Source organism: Bos indicus x Bos taurus, chromosome 15, assembly GCF_003369695.1.
Source record: "Bos indicus x Bos taurus breed Angus x Brahman F1 hybrid chromosome 15, Bos_hybrid_MaternalHap_v2.0, whole genome shotgun sequence".
Lineage (NCBI taxonomy): Eukaryota > Metazoa > Chordata > Mammalia > Artiodactyla > Bovidae > Bos > Bos indicus x Bos taurus.
Window position 1 is genome coordinate 32,954,765 of NC_040090.1, and position 19,790 is coordinate 32,974,554.

Genomic DNA, 19,790 nt, shown 5'->3' on the forward strand with positions numbered 1-19,790 from the left:
TTTTTTAGAAAAATGTATTTGGCTGCTTTGGGTCTTTGTCATGACACACAGGAGTTCGTTGTGCCATATGAGGTGTTTAGTTGTGGTGCACGGACTCTCTAGTTGTGGCACATGGGCTCAGTAGTTGCGGTGTGCAGGCTTAGTTGTTCTGTGGCATGTGGGATCTTACTTCCCCGACCAGGGATGGAACCTGAATGCCCTGCATTCCAAAGCAGATTGTTAACCATTGGACCACCAGGGAAGTCCCTATATGATTTCATTCCCTAAAGATATGATTCCATATTTTAACTCACAGTGTGGGAGCTGGCCCAGAGCAGGGATGTAGAAGACAGGAGTCTGCCTTTGTGTGATCTTATACAAGTTATTTGACTCATTTAACATTCCAAACTTTAGGTTCTCATAATATTCTGCAGCCATGCTGCTAGTCTTTCTCTAATCTGGTCTCTGCTAGCCAAGTAGCTTCCTATGGGATGGTGTTCACTAGTATGTTCTTTTGAACACTGGCAGAGCTGATTTTTGCCAGGGGCCTAGTGGGTCTATCACATGAGTCCTAGGTGAAAGGGCCAGGTTCTTTTTGCAATAATGGTTTAAAGCTTGGTATTGATTCCATGTTAGAAAACTAACATGATATCTGCCTCATTCTAGGCTCAGATGGCAAACTGCTAGTGAGAGCCAGAAGGAAACCACTTAGAGAAAAATCACAAGTCTAGGCTACAAACTGTCTTTAGGGAGGGCCCCTTTGATGAGATTCTGTAGGTGTCTTGGAATGCTGTCTCCTGAGTAGCCAGATAAGAATCTAGGCTTTGTGATGCCTTTTCTGACTCACTCTGGCAGTCGCTCCTTCCTCTGTGCTCCCACATCATCCCATACATTGCTTTTACCTAGCGCTTGTCACATTGTATTATATTCATTTAATTTCCTGTATGTCTCCTTCTCTAGAAAAGAGTCCTTGATGATGGAGATCATTCAGACTGATCTCTGTATCTTGTAACCAACCAGGGATCTATTAGAGTAGAAGCCAGTGAAAGCTTAGTGAGTGAATGAATGGTGATAATAATAGCTTATTTTTTTTTTAGCACTTACTGTATGCTAGGAACTTCTCATATTTTCACTACATTCTTATGATGTAGGAACTCTGATTCTCACCATTTTGTAGGTGACAGAATGAGGTTGAAAAAAGTAACTTGTTCATGACCTTACATCTAGTCAGTAGCAGATCTCAAATTCAATCCAAATCACTTGGTTCTAGAGTCCAAATCCTTAACCATGGTGCTAGAGGTGACCAAAAGGTTGACAAAAGACTGACCAAAGGCTAACTGAGTAGCTAAGTAAGTGACTAACAGTTGTGTGAAAGAGAGGCAGAGAAGGTACTGGTAACTCTTCTGCCAGACATAGTTCTGGGCTGTGAGTTTGAAACTACAAAGGTGAGTGGGGGCTCTATCTGGAGGCACCACTGGTCCATCAGGGGAAAAAACATTATGATTTAGGAGCCCATTTCTTACTGCTTATTCTTTCTCTGACAAGAAAAAGGATTGGCCAAGGCCAGAGATCTGTTCTGGTATATCCCTGGAGGTATTGCTATAGCTCATGTGCTAGGGAGTAATACTTACTCTTCCATCTGCTTGAAATGCCCTTCTCTCAAGCATCTACATGGCTCAAAGGCCAGTGGTTTCCAACTGCACAAGACAATCAACTGGGGTCAACAGGAGAATATAATAGTGTGTATTTATATTACATTTATTTTTATCTCATTCTTTGCTGCTGCTACTGCTGCTAAGTCGCTTCAGTCATGTCCGACTCTGTGCGACCCCATAGACGGCAGCCTACCAGGCTCCTCTGTCCATGGATTTTGCATGCAAGAGTACTGGAGTGGGGTGCCATTGCCTTCTCCGTCTCATTCTTTAAGTTTTATATATTTTTACAATATACCTAATGTCAGTATTGGAGAAGGACATGACAACCCACTCCAGTGTTCTTGCCTGGAGAATCCCAGGGACGGGGTAGCCTAGTGGGCTTCTGTCAATGGGGTCGCACAGAGTCGGACACGACTGAAGCGACTTAGCAGCAGCAGCAATGTCAGTATATATATCTAATTTATAAATATATATTCATATATGGTAATGTGTGCTTGAATTTTTTTACATGCAGATTATGTCATTAAAAATGTTGGAGACTACAAAGTTAGTCACCTTGTGCATCTCTTTTATGAAGGACTATGTGTTGCTGAAAACTCCAGGGGTTGGCCTTCTCCAATTTTGTGTAATATTGTTTGTCATTTTGCCCAGAGATGTAGTCTTTGATGTCTTTAGGAGCCAAATGGACAGAGGCTTAAGGGGATGAGAGAATCATGACTTTAGAAGACTGTCTCTTGCTTGCATGTCCTCCTGGGATTTGGTCATGTGAATCACTTGGCATCTCTCTCGGTACTAAGCTCTCCTGGCCAAATTCTGTCTCCCCTTACTGACAGCCACAGCTCTTTGTACTTGGTGTTGCCTTCTTCCTCACTTTGGGCCAGGGATTCTTCCCATTTTCTCTTTTGGAATGAGAAAACAGAACAAGATTTTTAGCTTTTAGGCACTTTGAACCTTAGGAACAAGGTCCTGGCACCCCGCCTTGACTAAATGGTGGGATATCATGCTGGGACACAGGGCTGCTGTCTGACAAGGACACAGCTCACTCTGGCTTACTTTGTTCAGATTGCAGTGATTCCGAGTGGGCAACACCTTACTGGCAAGCCTTACCTAGGTAGGGCATCTGCCGGATAACAGAATAATATATGGACGCATAGCCCAAAAAACGACTGCCTTGAGGTTTGTCCTAATATGTTGGAGTCTTTGTCCTTTTCCACAAAGCTTAGCTCTGTAGAGACTGACTGTCCTCATTGGAGGTCTCCTTATAGACCTTCTGCCATGTGTTAAGAGCAGTGGTTCTCAGCCGGGGGCAGTTTTGTTCCCCAGAGAACATTTGGCAGTATCTCGAGACAGTTTTGATTGTTATGATTGGCAGCATACTACTGGCATCTGGTCGGTAGATGCCAGGGTTGTTAAGTGTTGTACAGTGCATAGGGCAGCCCCCTACAACAAAGAATTAACCTGTCCAAAAGGTCAGTGCTGCAGAGACTAAGAAACCCTAGCCTAGACTGACTCCTGCTTGTCTCCACTGCAGTGTAGGGCACAAGCAGTGAAGTTCCTGCCTGCCAAGGGTCTATGCTCAGGCCTGTATCAGGGTGTCTTCCCTGTAGACAAAAGACTCTTGTGGCACTTCTGGCTGTGGACCTTTCAAGCAACAAGACATGAAGTGGCCTTTCTACTCCATACGTCATGCTGGGTGAGGCCAAGCTCCTTTGACAATACAGGCAGGAATGTGTTCCCTGCACTTTGCAGGTTGACACTTGTCTGTCCACCTCACATCTTGTGCCACTCTGCTAGGTCTTCATTACCTAACACTCTGGATGATAGCAAGTGATCATGTTTACAATGTATGTGGAGATATATTCATTTTCAGGAATAAAAGGCCAATCCGTTGTACTTTCCTCAGCACATCTTTAATGCCTGTTCTGTCATCCCTCCTTTCCTAAGCCCTATGATTTGAGCATATCTCTTGGAAATTAATCTCTCTCTTCCCTCCAGTGTATTCTAGTCTGGAAATTAGAAATTCAACCAGGCGATGACTAAGCAGTCTCCACCTAAGCCTCCAGGACCTTGTTTTCTAGGATGCAGTTGAATGCGCTAGATCTGCCTCATTTCCTCTCGCAGAACCTTTCCTGTGCCTCTGTGAATGGTCTAAGCTACCTCCAAAGTCTCTTGGCTTTAGAACTTTTCTCCTGAGCCCCAGCGGTTTTGGGGGGACATAGAGAGATTAGAGTACTTTTGTCTTCCACTGTTTTGTTCTTTCTGAGTGTCTGCTTTATACCATGTGCTGGGCTCCACTGTGGGGGAGGAGAAGGATAAAGGGACAGGGCCCAGACTTGTAACTTCTCTAGTTTAAATAGAGTGGCAGAAGCAACCTAAGATCTGAGGTGTGCCTACCAGAGGAATACCAGTAGCATCACTGACTCAGTAGACATGAGTTTGAAAAAACTCTGGGAGACAGTGAAGGACAGGGAAGCCTGGAATGCTGCAGTCCATGGGGTCACAAAGAGTCTGACATGACTGAGTGACTGAACAACAACAATCAGAGGAATGCTGATTTTTGGTCACGCGTTTCAGAAGTTAACCTCCACCTGGGCTGTATATTTGTCTGGGAAGATTGTTGTTGCTGTTTGGTGGCACACATTCAGAACATTTCTGGAACGCCTCATTTAGGATAGTTATTTTTTGAGTAAATTCTTATTGATGCCACTGTATAAAAAACACTATTTTAGAGACAAAGAAGGTGAGCAAAACAGAAAAGGACATGGTCCCTGCCTTCAATTTCTCCTGACCATTAAGGGGAAATTAGAAAGCCTTCTCATGCAGGACAGTTTTGGGGAAAGATATAGATCTTAAAAGAGGATGGTAATAAATCTCACCATTTCATTCTGCTTCAAAACTTTTTTGGCTTCTTGCTGCTCACAGCAGTAGTTTTCAAACTTGAGGAATGTACAAATTCCTTTTAAGGCAAATCATTTATCTTGGGCCTGCAAAGCTGGTTTTATTTAATAGCATTCAAATATGTACAAACATAAAATTAAGTTTAAGTTGCTATATAAAATTTGTGTACAAATATAAACAAACAAAAACACACTGATACTTTAAATAAAAGCACATTTCAAATCCAATAAAATGATATATTTTTGCCGAAACCCGACTGCTCCCACCCAAGGTTCTTTAAGTTCAGCATGGGTGTATTACTGGGTGCTATATGGTGACTCAGTCCTCCCACTATTTTTCTGTATTCAAGCTCCTATGAAACTTTGTTTTATATGATGCATCATGATTTCACTTGACCTTTTCTTGGCTTGAACATATTCCTTGCACATTAAGTCCCCTTCTATTCCTTTATTGTTGATTCTTGACAAAACATGGAGATAAATTTGTTATCTCTGTGGCTAAATACCACACAACTATTAAAATATTTTTAAACTATTATTTTTATAGTTCCCATTAAAAAAAAGTCATAGTCTTATAACATTGAGGAAATGATTAGGTACAGTGGTCCACATATGGTAATGATGTGATTTGCAATATTATGAATGATCATTCAGTAATTGTTTCAGGTAGAATTGACTCCTCTTGTGAGAGAAAATCTTTTCAACCTGATATAAGCAAAAGGGGAAATTTATTTTTTGCACAGAACTGAAAAATATATGAATAGGGCTATCTATAGGTATGATCTCATTCAGAACTTAAGTGATGTCATCTGGATCCATCTCTTGGCTCAGATTTGTATGAAGCTTTCCTGCAGTGTCAGGGAGAATGTGTGTGTGTGTGTGTGTGTGTGTGTGTGTGTGTGTGTGTGTATAAATAATCTCTATGTATATTCTTATATAAATTAAAGAATGTTATATACATATGATGTTTATGACATAATGGCCAGGGAAAGTCATGAAGCCAGACTGCTTGAGTTCAATATTTACCAGTTCCTGGCTGGATAATTTTGGGAAAGTTACATAACCTTTTTGTGCCTCAGTTTCTTCATCTGTAAAATAGGGATAAAGTGGTATATATCCTTTACATGGTTGTCAAAAAGATTAGTGAGCTAATATATGTAAAGTACTTAGCACAGTTCCTGTTATAAAGTAAGTGCTATGTAAATGATGGATTCTATTAGTATCATTTTATTATTATTATAAAAATATATAATATGAAGTGAAGTGAAGTGAAGTTGCTCAGTCATGTCCGACTCTTTGTGACCTCATGGACTGTAGCCTGCCAGGCTCCTCTGTCCGTGGGATTTTCCAGGCAAGAATACTGGAGTGGATTGCCATTTCCTTCTCCAGGGGATCTTCCCAACCCAGGGATCTAACCTGGGTCTCTCGCATCGTAGGCAGATGCTTTTACCATCTGAGCCACCAGGGAAGTCATGATATAGTAATTCAGGATTATTTTATCCCAGATACACCAGGATAGTACAAGAAAAAAATCCATTCTCTATCAATTCAGTTCAGTTCAGTTGCTCAGTCGTGTCTGACTCTCTGCGACCCCATTGACTGCACCATGCCAGGCTTCCCTGTCCATCACCAGCTCCTGGAGCTTGGTCAAACTCATGTCCATTGAGTTGATGATGCCATCCAACCATCTCATCCTCTGTCGTCCCCTTCTCCTCCAGCCTTCAGTGTTTCCCAGCATCAGGGTCTTTTCCAATGAGTCAGTTCTTCATATCATGTGGCCAAAGTATTGGAGCTTCAGCTTCAGCATCAGTCCTTCCAGTGAATATTCAGGGTGGATTTCCTTTAGGATTGACTGATTTGATCTCCTTGCAGTCCAAGGGACTCTCAAGAGTCTTCTCTAACACCACAGTTCAAAAGCATCAATTCTTCGGCACTCAGCTTTCCTAATGGTCCAACTCTCACATCCATGCATGATTACTGGAAAAACTATACGTTTTACTAGACAGAACTTTGTCATCAAAGTAATGTCTCTGCTTTTTAATATGCTGTCTAGATTGGTCATTGGTCATAGCTTTTCTTCCAAGCGTCTTTTAATTTCATGGCTGCAGTCACTGTCAGCAGAGATTTTGGAACCCAAGAAAACAAAAAGTACTGTATGTATTCCTTTCATAGTTAGGATTTTATGGGAGAAAACACATAGATGTGGCGAATGTTAAGGTCACTGTGACTATGACAGTAAGTTGCAAGCATTGCTTGCATTCCGGAATCATGGCTTTACTTATCTCTTCCTGCAGTATACAACTGGACCGTGGATGAGGTGGTGCAGTGGCTGATCACATATGTGGAGCTGCCTCAGTATGAGGAGACCTTCCGGAAGCTGCAGCTCAGTGGCCATGCCATGCCAAGGTCAGGAGGAGAGTGGGTTTTCTCACTTGGGGTGTAGGGAATGGGATGGGGTTGGCCTGCCTTCTGGTTGCTCTCATGTGTTAAATGAAGTTTCACTCCTTTCAGTGCAGAATTTGTAGACTTCTTTTCTCACATTTACTGTATACTTGCTATAAAGCATAATGGGCACTTCACATCTATTCTCTTATTTAATATTTCTATCGATCCTGGGAAGAGTACTAATGGCTGCCATTTATTGAGTTCTTAGTACGTGCCAGGCACTGTACTCAACACTTTATATACAGTATCATTTAATTCTTACATCAGTCCTGTAAGGTAGATATTAATGTGTCTAGGTGATAAGCCTGGCTAAGTAACTTTTCCAAGGCCACATGGCTAGTTAGAGGCAAAATTGTGATTTGAACCTAGATCTGGGTAGACTTCAAAGCCTGTGCTACTTCTCTTTTCTTCTTCTGGCTCCCCCCAGCAGCTGTCTCTTTTATTGCCCATGGCACTAGGGCCCCGGGGCTCCTTTAACTTCCCCTGAATTACCCATACACAGTTTATCTACTCTAAAAAAATGGTGCAGAGATGGGGGCCAACTAGCATTGGCCCCAGCCTCCTCTCTGGAGTGACTGTTCCAACACCTGTTGTGTCCTAACTCTGCCCCTCTTACAGATACAGTATGCTAGGACTTGGGGTGGTGTGGGGAGGGGCTAGAGTACTGCTTGGACTTCTTGTTATGTCAACTAGTGCCGTATATCATCCAGTGATTAATCCATTTACTTATTCATTCAATCAATATTTACTGGGTACCTGTTCTGTGCCAAGCACTTATGCTGGGTGCTGGGAATAAAGATGGCAACAAGTTGCCCTTCCCCTCAAAGGGCTTACTGTCTGGTAAGTGCTCATTATGTATAACCTGTCATCTTATTATGTAGGTGCATCTGGTTATGAGCTTCAGCAAAGGGAAAAGGGGAAGGTGAAGCTGTTGGAATGTCCACACATTGCAGCCTCTAGCCATAGAGCTACCGGGCAGTGCTGTCCAGGCTTAGCTGAGCTGGCTGGTCCCTCCTCTGCTGCCCGCAGCCTCTTCTTCACGGCTTCTCCCTACTGTAGAGAGAGTAATAATCTTAATGTTTGTACATCCCTTTATAGAGTTTCTTTCCTACCTGTTATTTCAGTTGAGTCCCACTATTCTGGGAGGAAGGAATTATTATCCCAACTTTTGGGCAAACAAACTGAATTTCAAATATTTTATGATTTATCAAAGCCAGTAAGTTGCAGAGTTGGGATTTGAACTTAGGTCTGCCTGGTTCTAAATGCCCTGCTTTTTTCACTGCATCTTCCTCTTGCCCCATGTAGTTGAACATAGGCATCCTGGAAATACTCAGTGTAGTTCTATTTAACAACACTTTACCAAGCATACCCTGTGTCATGCTCTCTCCTGGGCCCTGAGGACAAAGAAACACATTAGACCCCACATTTGCCTTGAGGAACTCTGTGTTTAGTGGAAGAGACAGACAATCAAACAGATGATTAACCATGAAGCTCCAGGATTTAGGTTCTTTCTCATGGAAATAGCAGTATTACCTACCTTATGGATCCCTGACCCATTCCATCTTGAAGAATGGCAATGGCTTGGATTAAGCTGGAAAACATAGATGAGGAATCAGTTCTCAGGTACTGAGCTCACTTGGCCATTCTGTGACTAGGATTAGATCTGAGACCAGACCCGGCCAGGCTGGGCGCAGGGGTAGAGGCAGCCAAACTGTGGTGCCTCAGTGACAGTAGGAAGCCTGGAGCCTTCAGAGCAGGGAGTGTGGGGTGGAGTGGGGGTGTTTTTCTAGGCCTATCACTAGGCAGCATGGTATAATGGGATGAATCTAGCAGATTTGGGTTGAATCCTGCCTTTGCCACTTACTTGCTGTGTGACTTTGGGCAAATTACTTATCCCTAAGTCTCAGTTTTCTTATCGTAAAGTGGAGCTGCTAATAAAAGAACTGGGTTCCTAAAGTGTGGGGACTAAATGAGGTATTGTATGTAAAGTGTCAGAATAGTATGAGATACACAGCTGCTTAATAAATGTTAGTTCCTTTCTCATTTCTTGTTGCTTAGAAATTCATAGGTTTCTTTGACAAATAGACTGTAGAAAAGGTGATACTTAACTTTGATCAGTTAGATGAAGGCCAGTACACTTGTTAGAAGTGCTCTAAAGAGAGCCCCAAGAACTCCCAAGTTTGTGAGAAGCATCGGATTTACTTAAGTTTACACAGAAGGAAATTGAGGCCCCAGGGAAGAGATTAAGCAGCTTATGTCAGACAAGTGAATCATTGATGGAGCTGGGGCCAGAAGCTGAATCTCCTGACCATCCCCACCCCTACCCCACCCTCACCCACATCAGGGTATCTCACTGCCTGTTTTATAGATGGGCTTGGTTGCTTCCCAGGACTAGAGAAAGAAGTAACTATGCCTGCATGCCCAGGCAGGAGTGTAAATGACACACTGATGTCAGAAGCTTTTCTTTATCTAGGGAAACAAAGCTATGAATCAGAAAAGAGCACAAACCATAGTATAGTAGATCATCCTCACTTGTGGGACCCAGACCAGTGGTTTTTCAGCCTTTCATGTCTTACACTCCTCTCCCCTCTATACCCACTAAATTCAAGCAGAAGAGAAACAAAGTCCAGTTTTTCCTATACCATTTCCTTGGAAATGGTATATAATCATATACCATTATAATCATACTGTTAATAATAACTTAATAAGAGAGGAATATACATATTCCTCTCATTAACAGTATGATTGAAGAATATAAAAAATATAGTAATGTGATTGAGAGTCAATTACTATTACTCAAATACAAGATGACAAGACTAATGCAATGCTCTTTGTCAGCAGATTTATATTTAATGACAGTTAGGATCAGGTAAATTCAGAGGCCCTCGGAATCCCTGGGTCATGTGGTGTAACATTTTGACCTGGGCTGGACAGGAGAATGCGTTTACAGATGGTGGGAGTGTGGAGACAGGTGTTTGGTGGATAATCCCTGGGAGGAGAAGCACAACAGAAAATTTACAGTTGAGTATGGGAATGGTCACAGATAGTTAATCCTTAGAAAATATGATATTCAGGAGATGATGGACATGGGGAGAAAGGTGAACAAATTCTTGGTGAATGTTATGTGCTCTCTTTACTGCTTGTTGAGATCCACTGGTGTTGACTCTGTATACTAGAGTGCAGAGGGGAGCAAGCACTAGGAGCTAGAATTCATGGAAGTGTTCCTGGAGGAGGTGTGTAATCCTACCAGGATCCTTTCTGCTTTGTCGGCAGGGAACTGAGCCCCTCCTGTTTGCCCCCACAGGCTCGCTGTAACCAATACCACCATGACAGGGACTGTGTTGAAGATGACAGACCGGAGCCATCGGCAGAAGCTGCAGCTGAAGGCCCTGGACACGGTGCTCTTTGGGCCTCCTCTCTGTGAGTCGGGGGAGAGGGAAGGCTGCTGATGTGCCATGGACCCCACGGCTGGGTTGAGGTCCTGGGTCTGCCCCAAAGGGATAAAATGAATATTCTACAGAGGTACATCAGAAGGTTAAAGAAGGCATTCTATAAAAGAGGTGGCATGTGACCTCTGCCTTTAAAGATGGGTAGGGCTTTATTCCATGGAGGAGCCAGGAGAAGGCAGTCTAGGTGGGGAAAACAACCTGAGTGAGAATACAGACACTAAATATGAATGGTATGCTCAGGGATAACAACCTGAAGCAGGCTGAGTGCCGTCTAGCTGTTCCTGCTGTCACTGGACATGCAGAGGCCATGGACTGATTGCTGAACATTTTGTGTCCTTGAACAACCAAACAGGGCTAAGCAGGCTTTCACTGAAGCAACAGAGATATCTTGGACTAGGGCAGGTTGGTCTCTTCAGCCCAGGGTCAGTTGCGGGGATTAGGTGCTTCAGCTCCTGAACATCTGTCAGGTGGGAATGATCAACCTTGCTATCCTTTTTTATTCTAAGTGAACTCAACACAGAGTAGTAAAATTTCTTAGAAAATTTGCCTTGACCAGAAGGCTCTTACGGCCTACTCTGTGTCCTCTGGGAGCTGTTGGCACCAGCCTGACCCCAGCGGAAGATGCCAGCAGCAGGATACTGTGAAGCCCAACACCAGTCCAGAGAAGCTGCCGGCAGGCAGGGTCAGTGGCAGTGTGACATTTCTCTTGACAAGTACCCAAGCTGATATCTCAATAGAGGTGGATAGGTCCATAATTTTTTGGTTTAAAAAAGCTTTAATAGACTTTATTTTTATTATTTTTTAAGATTTATTTATTTTAGTTTTTGGCCACAGGGCTTGTGGGATCTTAGTTCCCTAACCAGGGATCAAACTCAGGCCCACAGCAGTGAACACCCAAGTCCTAACCACCAAGACATCCCCTATTTTTATTTTTTAATTTAAAACATTAAAATTTTTTTTTTCTCTTTTAGCCATGCTGCATGGCATGTGGGATCATAGTTCCCTTACCGGGGGTTGAACCCATGCCACTGCAGTGGAAGCAGAGTCTTAACCACTCTACCACTGGGGAAGTCCCTAGATTTTATTTTTTTGAGTAGATTTAGGTTCACGTCAAAACTGAGTGGAAGGTACAGAGATTTTCCATAGACTTCTGCCCCCATACATGCATAGCCTTCCCCATTAAAAACATCCTCACCACAGTGGTACATTTGTAACAATTGCTGAACCTACCACTGACACAGCATTATCACCCAGAGTCCATAGTTTACATTAAGATTCACTCTTGGTATTGTGCAGTCTGTGGGTTTGGACAAATGTATGATGACTTGTGTCCACCTGTGTGGTGTCAGAAAGAATGGTTTTTCACTGCCCTAAAGATCCTCTGTGCTCCACCTGTTTATCCTTCTTTCTTCCTCAACCCCTGGCAATCACTGATTTTTTTTTTTTAACCTCTCCATAGTTTTGTCTTCTTCAGAAGGTCTATACCTTTTGTAAGTGTGAAACAGAGCAACATGGGAGAAGACCATTTTCATCTGCTTTGTTGCCTTTTTTGAACCTGTTCTATGTGCTTAGTCACTCAGTCATGTCGACTCTTTGCAACCTGATGGACTGTAGCCCGCCAGGCCTCTCTGTTTATAAGGATTCTCCAGGCAAGAATACTGGAGTGGGTTACCATGCCCTCCTCCAGGGGATCTTCCCAACCCAGGGATTGAACCCAGCTCTCCTGCATCGCAGGCGGATTCTTTATGTGTAAGCCACTAGGGAAGCCTTTTTGGTCATACTACTACTACTACTAAGTTGCTTCAGTCGTGTCCAACTCTGTGCGACCCCATGGACTGCAGCCTACCAGGCTTCTCCGTCCATGGGATTCTCCAGGCAAGAACACTGGAGTGGGTTGCCATTTCCTTGTCCAATGCATGAAAGTGGAAAGTGAAAGTGAAGTCGCTCAGTCATGTCCGACTCTTAGCGACCCCATGGACTGCAGCCTAACCAGGCTCCTCCATCCATGTGATTTTCCAGGCAACAGTACTGGAGTGGGGTGCCATTGCCTTCTCCTTTTTGGTCCTAGGACACATTTTTTCTTATCATTCATTTATAAGTTTTGAATAAATGACACAATGAAGGCTCTAATTGTGAGGCCCACCCTCTGTACTACCAACATTTTTTAAAAATTTTATTTTATTTTTAAACTTTACAATATTGTATTGGTTCTGCCATATATCGAAATGAATCTGCCACAGGCATACATGTGTTCCCCATCCTGAACCCTCCTCCCTCCTCCCTCCCCATACCATCCCTCTGGGTCGTCCCAGTGCACCAGCCCCAAGCATCCAGTATCGTGCATCGAACCTGGACTGGCGACTCGTTTCGTACATGATGTTATACATATTTCAATGCCATTCTCCCAAATCTCCCCACCCTCTCCCTCTCCCACAGAGTCCAAAAGACTGTTCTATACATCTGTGTCTCTTTTGCTGTCTCGTATACAGGGTTATCGTTACCATCTTTCTAAATTCCATATATATGCATTAGTATACTGTATTGGTGTTTTTCTTTCTGGCTTACTTCACTCTGTATAATAGGCTCCAGTTTCATCCACCTCATTAGAACTGATTCAAATGTTTTCTTTTTAATGGCTGAGTAATACTCCATTGTGTATATGTACCACAGCTTTCTTATCCATTCGTCTGCTGATGGACATCTAGGTTGCTTCCATGTCCTGGCTATTATAAACAGTGCTGTGATGAACATTGGGGTACACGTGTCTCTTTCCCTTCTGGTTTCCTCAGTGTGTATGCCCAGCAGTGGGATTGCTGGATCATAAGGCAGTTCTATTTCCAGTTTTTTAAGGAATCTCCACACTGTTCTCCATAGTGGCTGTACTAGTTTGCATTCCCACCAACAGTGTAAGAGGGTTCCCTTTTCACCACATCCTCTCCAGCATTTATTGCTTGTAGACTTTTGGATGGCAGCCATTCTGACTGGCGTGAAATGGTACCTCATAGTGGTTTTGATTTGCATTTCTCTGATAATGAGTGATGTTGAGCATCTTTTCATGTGTTTGTTAGCCATCTGTATGTCTTCTTTGGAGAAATGTCTATTTAGTTCTTTGGCCCATTTTTTGATTGGGTCATCTACCAACATTTTTAAAGCACCTACAGTGCACCACTAAATGACAGTCTCTTCTCTCAGGAAGTTCCATCTAAATGAACATTGGCGTGTCAACAAATTCAGTAAATGGTCAACAGATACAGTGGTATAACAGTCGTGTAAGTCATTCCATAGTTCAGATGGGAGCACAAAGTAGGGAGGAGTTTTCAGTTGGAGACCAAGAAGTTTTATGGAAAGGATCACTCTTGAGCTGACTCTTGAAAAATGGGAAGTGGCCTTATTAAACTTTCTTTATTATCAGCCTATCCCCCTCTCTTTGTATACACCAGCAAAAACGTTTATACCAGAAGAATCAAACCCAGCAGTGAAAGCTAGGTTATTTTTTCAGAGGCTCTCCCATGTCACCCTGCAGTTATAGGGAGGCCTTTGGCAGCCTGAAATCTTCTTTAGTCTTCTGAGATATACTAATAGACTGTTAAGACAGCTAGTGCTAGCGGTAAAGAACCCACCCGCCAGAGCAGGAGACGTAAGACATAAGAGATGTGGGTTTGATCCCTGGTTCAGGAAGATCCCCTGGAAAAGGAAATGGCAACCCACTCCAGTATTGTTGCCTGGAGAATCCCATGGACAGAGGAGCCTGGCAGGCTACAGTCTATAGGGTTGCAAAGAGTCAGACACGACTGAAGCAGTGTAGCATACACAGGGTCTGTATCGAAATAGTATTTACTGTATCTGAAAGGGTGTGTTAAAAACAGGTTAAGCAAGAATTGCAAATGGAAAAATCACCTTTTTCTCAAGCACACACAGAACCTTCTCCAGGATAGATCATATCCTGGGCCATAAATCTAGCCTTGGTAAGTTCGAAAAAATTTAAATCATTGCAAGCATCTTTTCTGACCATAATGCAGTAAGATTAGATGTCAATTACAGGAGAAAAACTATTAAAAATTCCAACATATGGAGGCTGAACAACATGCTGCTGAACCACCAACAAATCACAGAAGAAATCAAAAAAGAAATCAAAATATGCATAGAAACGAAAATGAAAACACAACAACCCAAAACCTATGGGACACTATAAAAGCAGTGTGAAGGGGAAGGTTCATAGCAATACAGGCTTACCTCAAGAAACAAGAAAAAAGTCAAATAAATAACCTAACTCTACACCTAAAGCAGCTAGAAAAGGGAGAAATGAAGAACCCCAGGGTTAGTAGAAGGAAAGAAATCTTAAAAATTAGGGCAGAAATAAATGCAAAAGAAACAAAAGAGACCATAGCAAAAATCAACAAAGCCAAAAGCTGGTTCTTTGAGAAGATAAATAAAATTGACAAACCATTAGCCAGACTCATGAAGAAACAAAGGGAGAAAAATCAAATCAACAAAATTAGAAATGAAACTGGAGAGATCACAACAGACAACACAGAAGTACGAAGGATCATAAGAGATTATTATCAGCAACTATATGCCAATAAAACAGACAACATGGAAGAACTGGACAAATTCTTAGAAAAGTACAACTTTCCAAAACTGAACCAGGAAGAAATAGAAAATCTTAACAGACAGATCAGAAGCAAAGAAATTGAAACTGTAATCAGAAATCTTCCAACAAACAAAAGCCCAGATCCAGACGGCTTCACAGCTGAATTCTACCAAAAAAATTTAGAGAAGAGCTAACACCTATCCTACTCAAACTCTTCCAGAAAATTGCAGAGGAAGGTAAACTTCCAAAATCATTCTATGAGGCCACCATCACCCTAATACCAATACCTGACAAAGATGCCACAAAAAAAGAAAACTACAGGCCAATATCACTGATGAACATAGATACAAAAATCCTTAACAAAATTCTAGCAAATAGAATCCAACAACATATTAAAAAGATCATACATCATGACCAAATGGGCTTTATCCCAGGGATGCAAGGATTCTTCAATATCTGCAAATCAATCAATGTAATACATCACATTAAAAAATTGAAAAGTAAAAACCATATGGTTATGTCAATAGATGCAGAGAAAGCCTTTGACAAAATTCAACATCCATTTATGATAAAAACCCTCCAGAAAGCAGGAATAGAAGGAACATACCTCAACATAATAAAAGCTATATATGACAAACTCACAGCAAACATTATCCTCAATGGTGAAAAATTGAAAGCATTTCCCCTAAAGTCAGGAACAAGACAAGGGTGCCCACTCTTACCACTACTATTCAACATAGTTTTGGAAGTTTTGACCACAGCAATCAGAGCAGAAAAAGAAATAAAAGGAATCCAGATTGGAAAAGAAGAAGCAAAACCCTCACTATTTGCAGATGACATGATCCTCTACATAGAAAACCCTAAAGACTCCACCAGAAAATTACTAGAACTAATAAATGAATACAGTAAAGTTGCAGGATATAAAATCAAAACACAGAAATTCCTTGCATTCCTATACACTAACAATGAGAAAGCAGAAAGAGAAATTAAGGAAAAAATTCCATTCACCATTGCAATGAAAAGAATAAAATACTTAGGAAGATATCTGCCTAAAGAAACAAAAGATGTATATATAGAAAACTATAAAACACTGGTGAAAGAAATCAAAGAGGATGCAAATAGATGGAGAAATATACCGTGTTCATGGATTGGAAGAATCAATATAGTGAAAATGAGTATACTGCCCAAAGCAATCTATAGATTCAATGCAATCCTTATCAAGCTACCAACGTTATTTTTCAGAGAACTAGAACAAATAATTTCACAATTTGTATGGAAATACAAAAAACCTCGACTAGCCAAAGCAATCTTGAGAAAGAAGAATGGAACTGGAGGAATCAACCTGCCTGACTTCAGGCTCTACTACAAAGCCACAGTCATCAAGACACTATGGTATTGGGACAAAGACAGAAATACGGATCAATGGAACAAAATAGAAAGTCCAGAGATAAATCCGCGCACCTGTGGATACCTTATCTTTGACAAAGGAGGCAAGAATATACAATGGAGAAAAGACAATCTCTTTAACAAGTGGTGCTGGGAAATCTGGTCAACCACTTGTAAAAGAATGAAACTAGAACACTTTCTAACACCATACACAAAAATAAACTCAAAATGGATTAAAGATCTAAACGTAAAACCAGAAACTATAAAACTCCTAGAGGAGAACATAGGCAAAACACTCTCTGACATACATCACAGCAGGATCCTCTATGACCCACCTCCCAGAATATTGGAAATAAAAGCAAAAATAAACAAATGGGACCTAATTAAACTTAAAAGCTTCTGCACAACAAAGGAAACTATAAGCAAGGTGAAAAGACAGCCTTCAGAATGGGAGAAAATAATAGCTAATGAAGCAACTGACAAACAACTCATCTCAAAAATATACAAGCAACTCCTACAGCTCAATTCCAGAAAAATAAATGACCCAATCAAAAAATGGGCCAAAGAACTAAATAGACATTTCTCCAAAGAAGACATACAGATGGCTAACAAACACATGAAGAGATGCTCAACGTCACTCATTATCAGAGAAATGCAAATTAAAACCACTATTAGGTACCACTTCACGCCAGTCAGAATGGCTGCCATCCAAAAGTCTACAAGCAATAAATGCTGGAGAGGGTGTGGAGAAAAGGGAACCCTCTTACACTGTTGGTGGGAATGCAAACTAGTACAGCCACTATGGAGAACAGTGTGGAGATTCCTTAAAAAACTGGAAATAGAACTGCCTTATGACCCAGCAATCCCACTGCTGGGCATACACACCGAGGAAACCAGAATTGAAAGAGACAGGTGTACCCCAATGTTCATCACAGCACTGTTTATAATAGCCAGGTCATGGAAGCAACCTGGATGCCCATCAGCAGACGAATGGATAAGAAAGCAGTGGTACATATACACAATGGAGTATTACTCAGCCATTAAAAAGAATACATTTGAATCAGTTCTAATGAGGTGGATGAAACTGGAGCCTATTACACAGAGTGAAGTAAGCCAGAAAGAAAAACACCAATACAGTATACTAATGCATATATATGGAATTTATAAAGATGGTAATGATAACGCTGTATGCGAGACAGCAAAAGAGACACAGATGTATAGAACAGTCTTTTGGACTCTGTGGGAGAGGGAGAGGGTGGGATGATTTGGGAAAATGGCACTGAAACATGTATATTATCACATGTGAAATGAATCACCAGTCCAGGTTTGATGCATGATACAGGGTGCTCGGGGCTCATGCACTGAGATGACCCAGAGGGATGGTATGGGGAGGGATGTGGGAGAGGGGTTCAGGATGGGGAACACATGTAAACCCATGGCGGATTCATGTCAATGTATGGCAAAACCAGTACAATATTGTAAAGTAATTAGCCTCTAATTAAAATAAATAAATTAAAAAAAAGAGAAAAATCAGCTAGGTCTAGAGAGCATGAGAATCAGAATCCTGGGTATATGGTACTGGGTCCTGGAGGTCAGAGCCAGCAAGGGGAGCCCCAGTGAATTGGGTTAGGCTGATACGAGGACAGGAGTATCTTCTCCTAGACTCTTTTCATTTAGCCTCTAGGTTGCCTGTAACCTAATCTAAAGGAGGTCAGAGGTCAGCAGAAAACTGTTTCTGAGGTAGGCAGAGCAGAGGTACTAGAGTTAAGAAGATATTTCACATCCACTAGGAGAGCTACAATAAAAGTGAAAACAGAGGGAAGAACAGAAAGTAAGTGTTGGCAGGGAGATGGAGAAATTAGAACACTTGTACGTTTCTAGTGATAACGAGAAAGATTCAGCTACTTTAGAAAATAGTCTCATCATTCCTCAAAAAGTTAAACATAGTTACCATATAACTCAGCGATTTCATACCCAGGAATGTACCCCAATATTGAAAACAGGTACTGAAACAAGTACATGTACATAGCAGCATTATTCACAATAGCTGAGGTGGAAGCAACCCATATATACATTGATGGATGAATGGATAAATAGTTGTAGTATATAAACACAATGAAATATAACTCAACCATAAAAGGAAGTGAAGTTCTGATTACATGCTGCAAGAACATGTATTGTATGATTCCATTTATATGCAATATTCAGAATAGATAAATCCATGGGGATCAAATTAAGATTGGTGGCTGGCAGGGGCTAGAGTGAGTGGGAAATGGGAAGTGGCTGATAATGGGTGTGGGATTTCTTTTGGGATAATGATTAAGGTTCTAAAGTTAATTGTGCTGATGGTTGCACAACCTTGTGAATACACTAAAATCACTGAATTGTTTAATTTAAAAGAATGAATTTTAGAGTATGTGGATTATGTCTCCCATCGTCATCATCATCATTATTACAACTTGATTTTTTATAACCTTTAGACTTCCATTTAGAGAACTTCTTATAAACCTAGGGAAGCACCTTGGTCTCTTTTCATAATTGCCACTCACTGTGTGACCTTGTGTAGATTGTTTTTCTCAGTATATATTTGCTGGTTTGTATCATGAAACAACTGAACTTAAGGATCCTTATGACTCCTTTCAGCTGTGACATTCCATGGTTTTGGGGAGAAACCCTTTGGTTGATAAGGATTCTGTGTAAAAGGTGGGAGGCCTGTTCTTTCCCCCTACTGCCTGTATCCTGTACTTTTAGGACTTCTGTGTTCAGCCATTTTCTTATCACGTGACCTTTGGCAGTTCACTTCTGCTTAGATTTGGCTTCCCTTATCTGTGAAATGGTCTCGGTCATTTAGGCTCTTACTGGCTCTCTCATTTAAGAACTCAGAATTGGTGTTCTCCTGGGAGCTAAGATGAATCCAGCAGCTGTCCTGATGGCAGAGATTGTTTTTTATACTTTCCTGCTGATGCTTCTTAAAGAAAAATTTAGAAAATTATCAGATGGAACCTAAGGAAGATACTAGGAAGCTCTTTGCCAGGAGACTTCTGCAAGAGTGGGCCACCCCTGATGGGTGCCTGCAGAGAATTCCTTGACCTGAGTCCCCTAGGTTCTGTTTTTCCATTTGCACATGGACTAAAACCCCTAGTCAGTGCTCTTCCCTGTTCAGCACCCATGCAGGATTTAGAGTGATGGCCTGTGCTAGCTTGGACCTGGGTTCTGCATCCAGGGTGAGCTGTTATGGTGTGGTCTCAGGCCTCCCCACTGGCTTGCAGTGAACACCCTCTGAGCACCTGGGCTGGCTTCAGTTGCCAGTTGTGGCTACCCTGCCCAATATTAATGAAGTCCCACTGCCAGTCTGAGGCTTGAGAAATTGCAAATCACAATTTTGTTT

General features: G+C 41.7%; 1 protein-coding gene across 7 annotated transcripts in view; it reads left to right on the top strand.

Moving 5' to 3' along the window:
- The window catches only part of STIM1 (stromal interaction molecule 1), a 204,970-nt gene that overhangs the window by 157,874 nt on the left and 27,306 nt on the right, over window positions 1-19,790 (top strand). For all 7 annotated transcript variants that reach the window (XM_027563070.1, XM_027563066.1, XM_027563068.1 and 4 more), the window contains 2 exons: window positions 6,826-6,937; window positions 10,281-10,396. In XM_027563070.1, coding sequence (XP_027418871.1) covers window positions 6,826-6,937; window positions 10,281-10,396 — 228 coding nt within the window. The remainder of the gene's footprint in view (window positions 1-6,825; window positions 6,938-10,280; window positions 10,397-19,790) is intronic.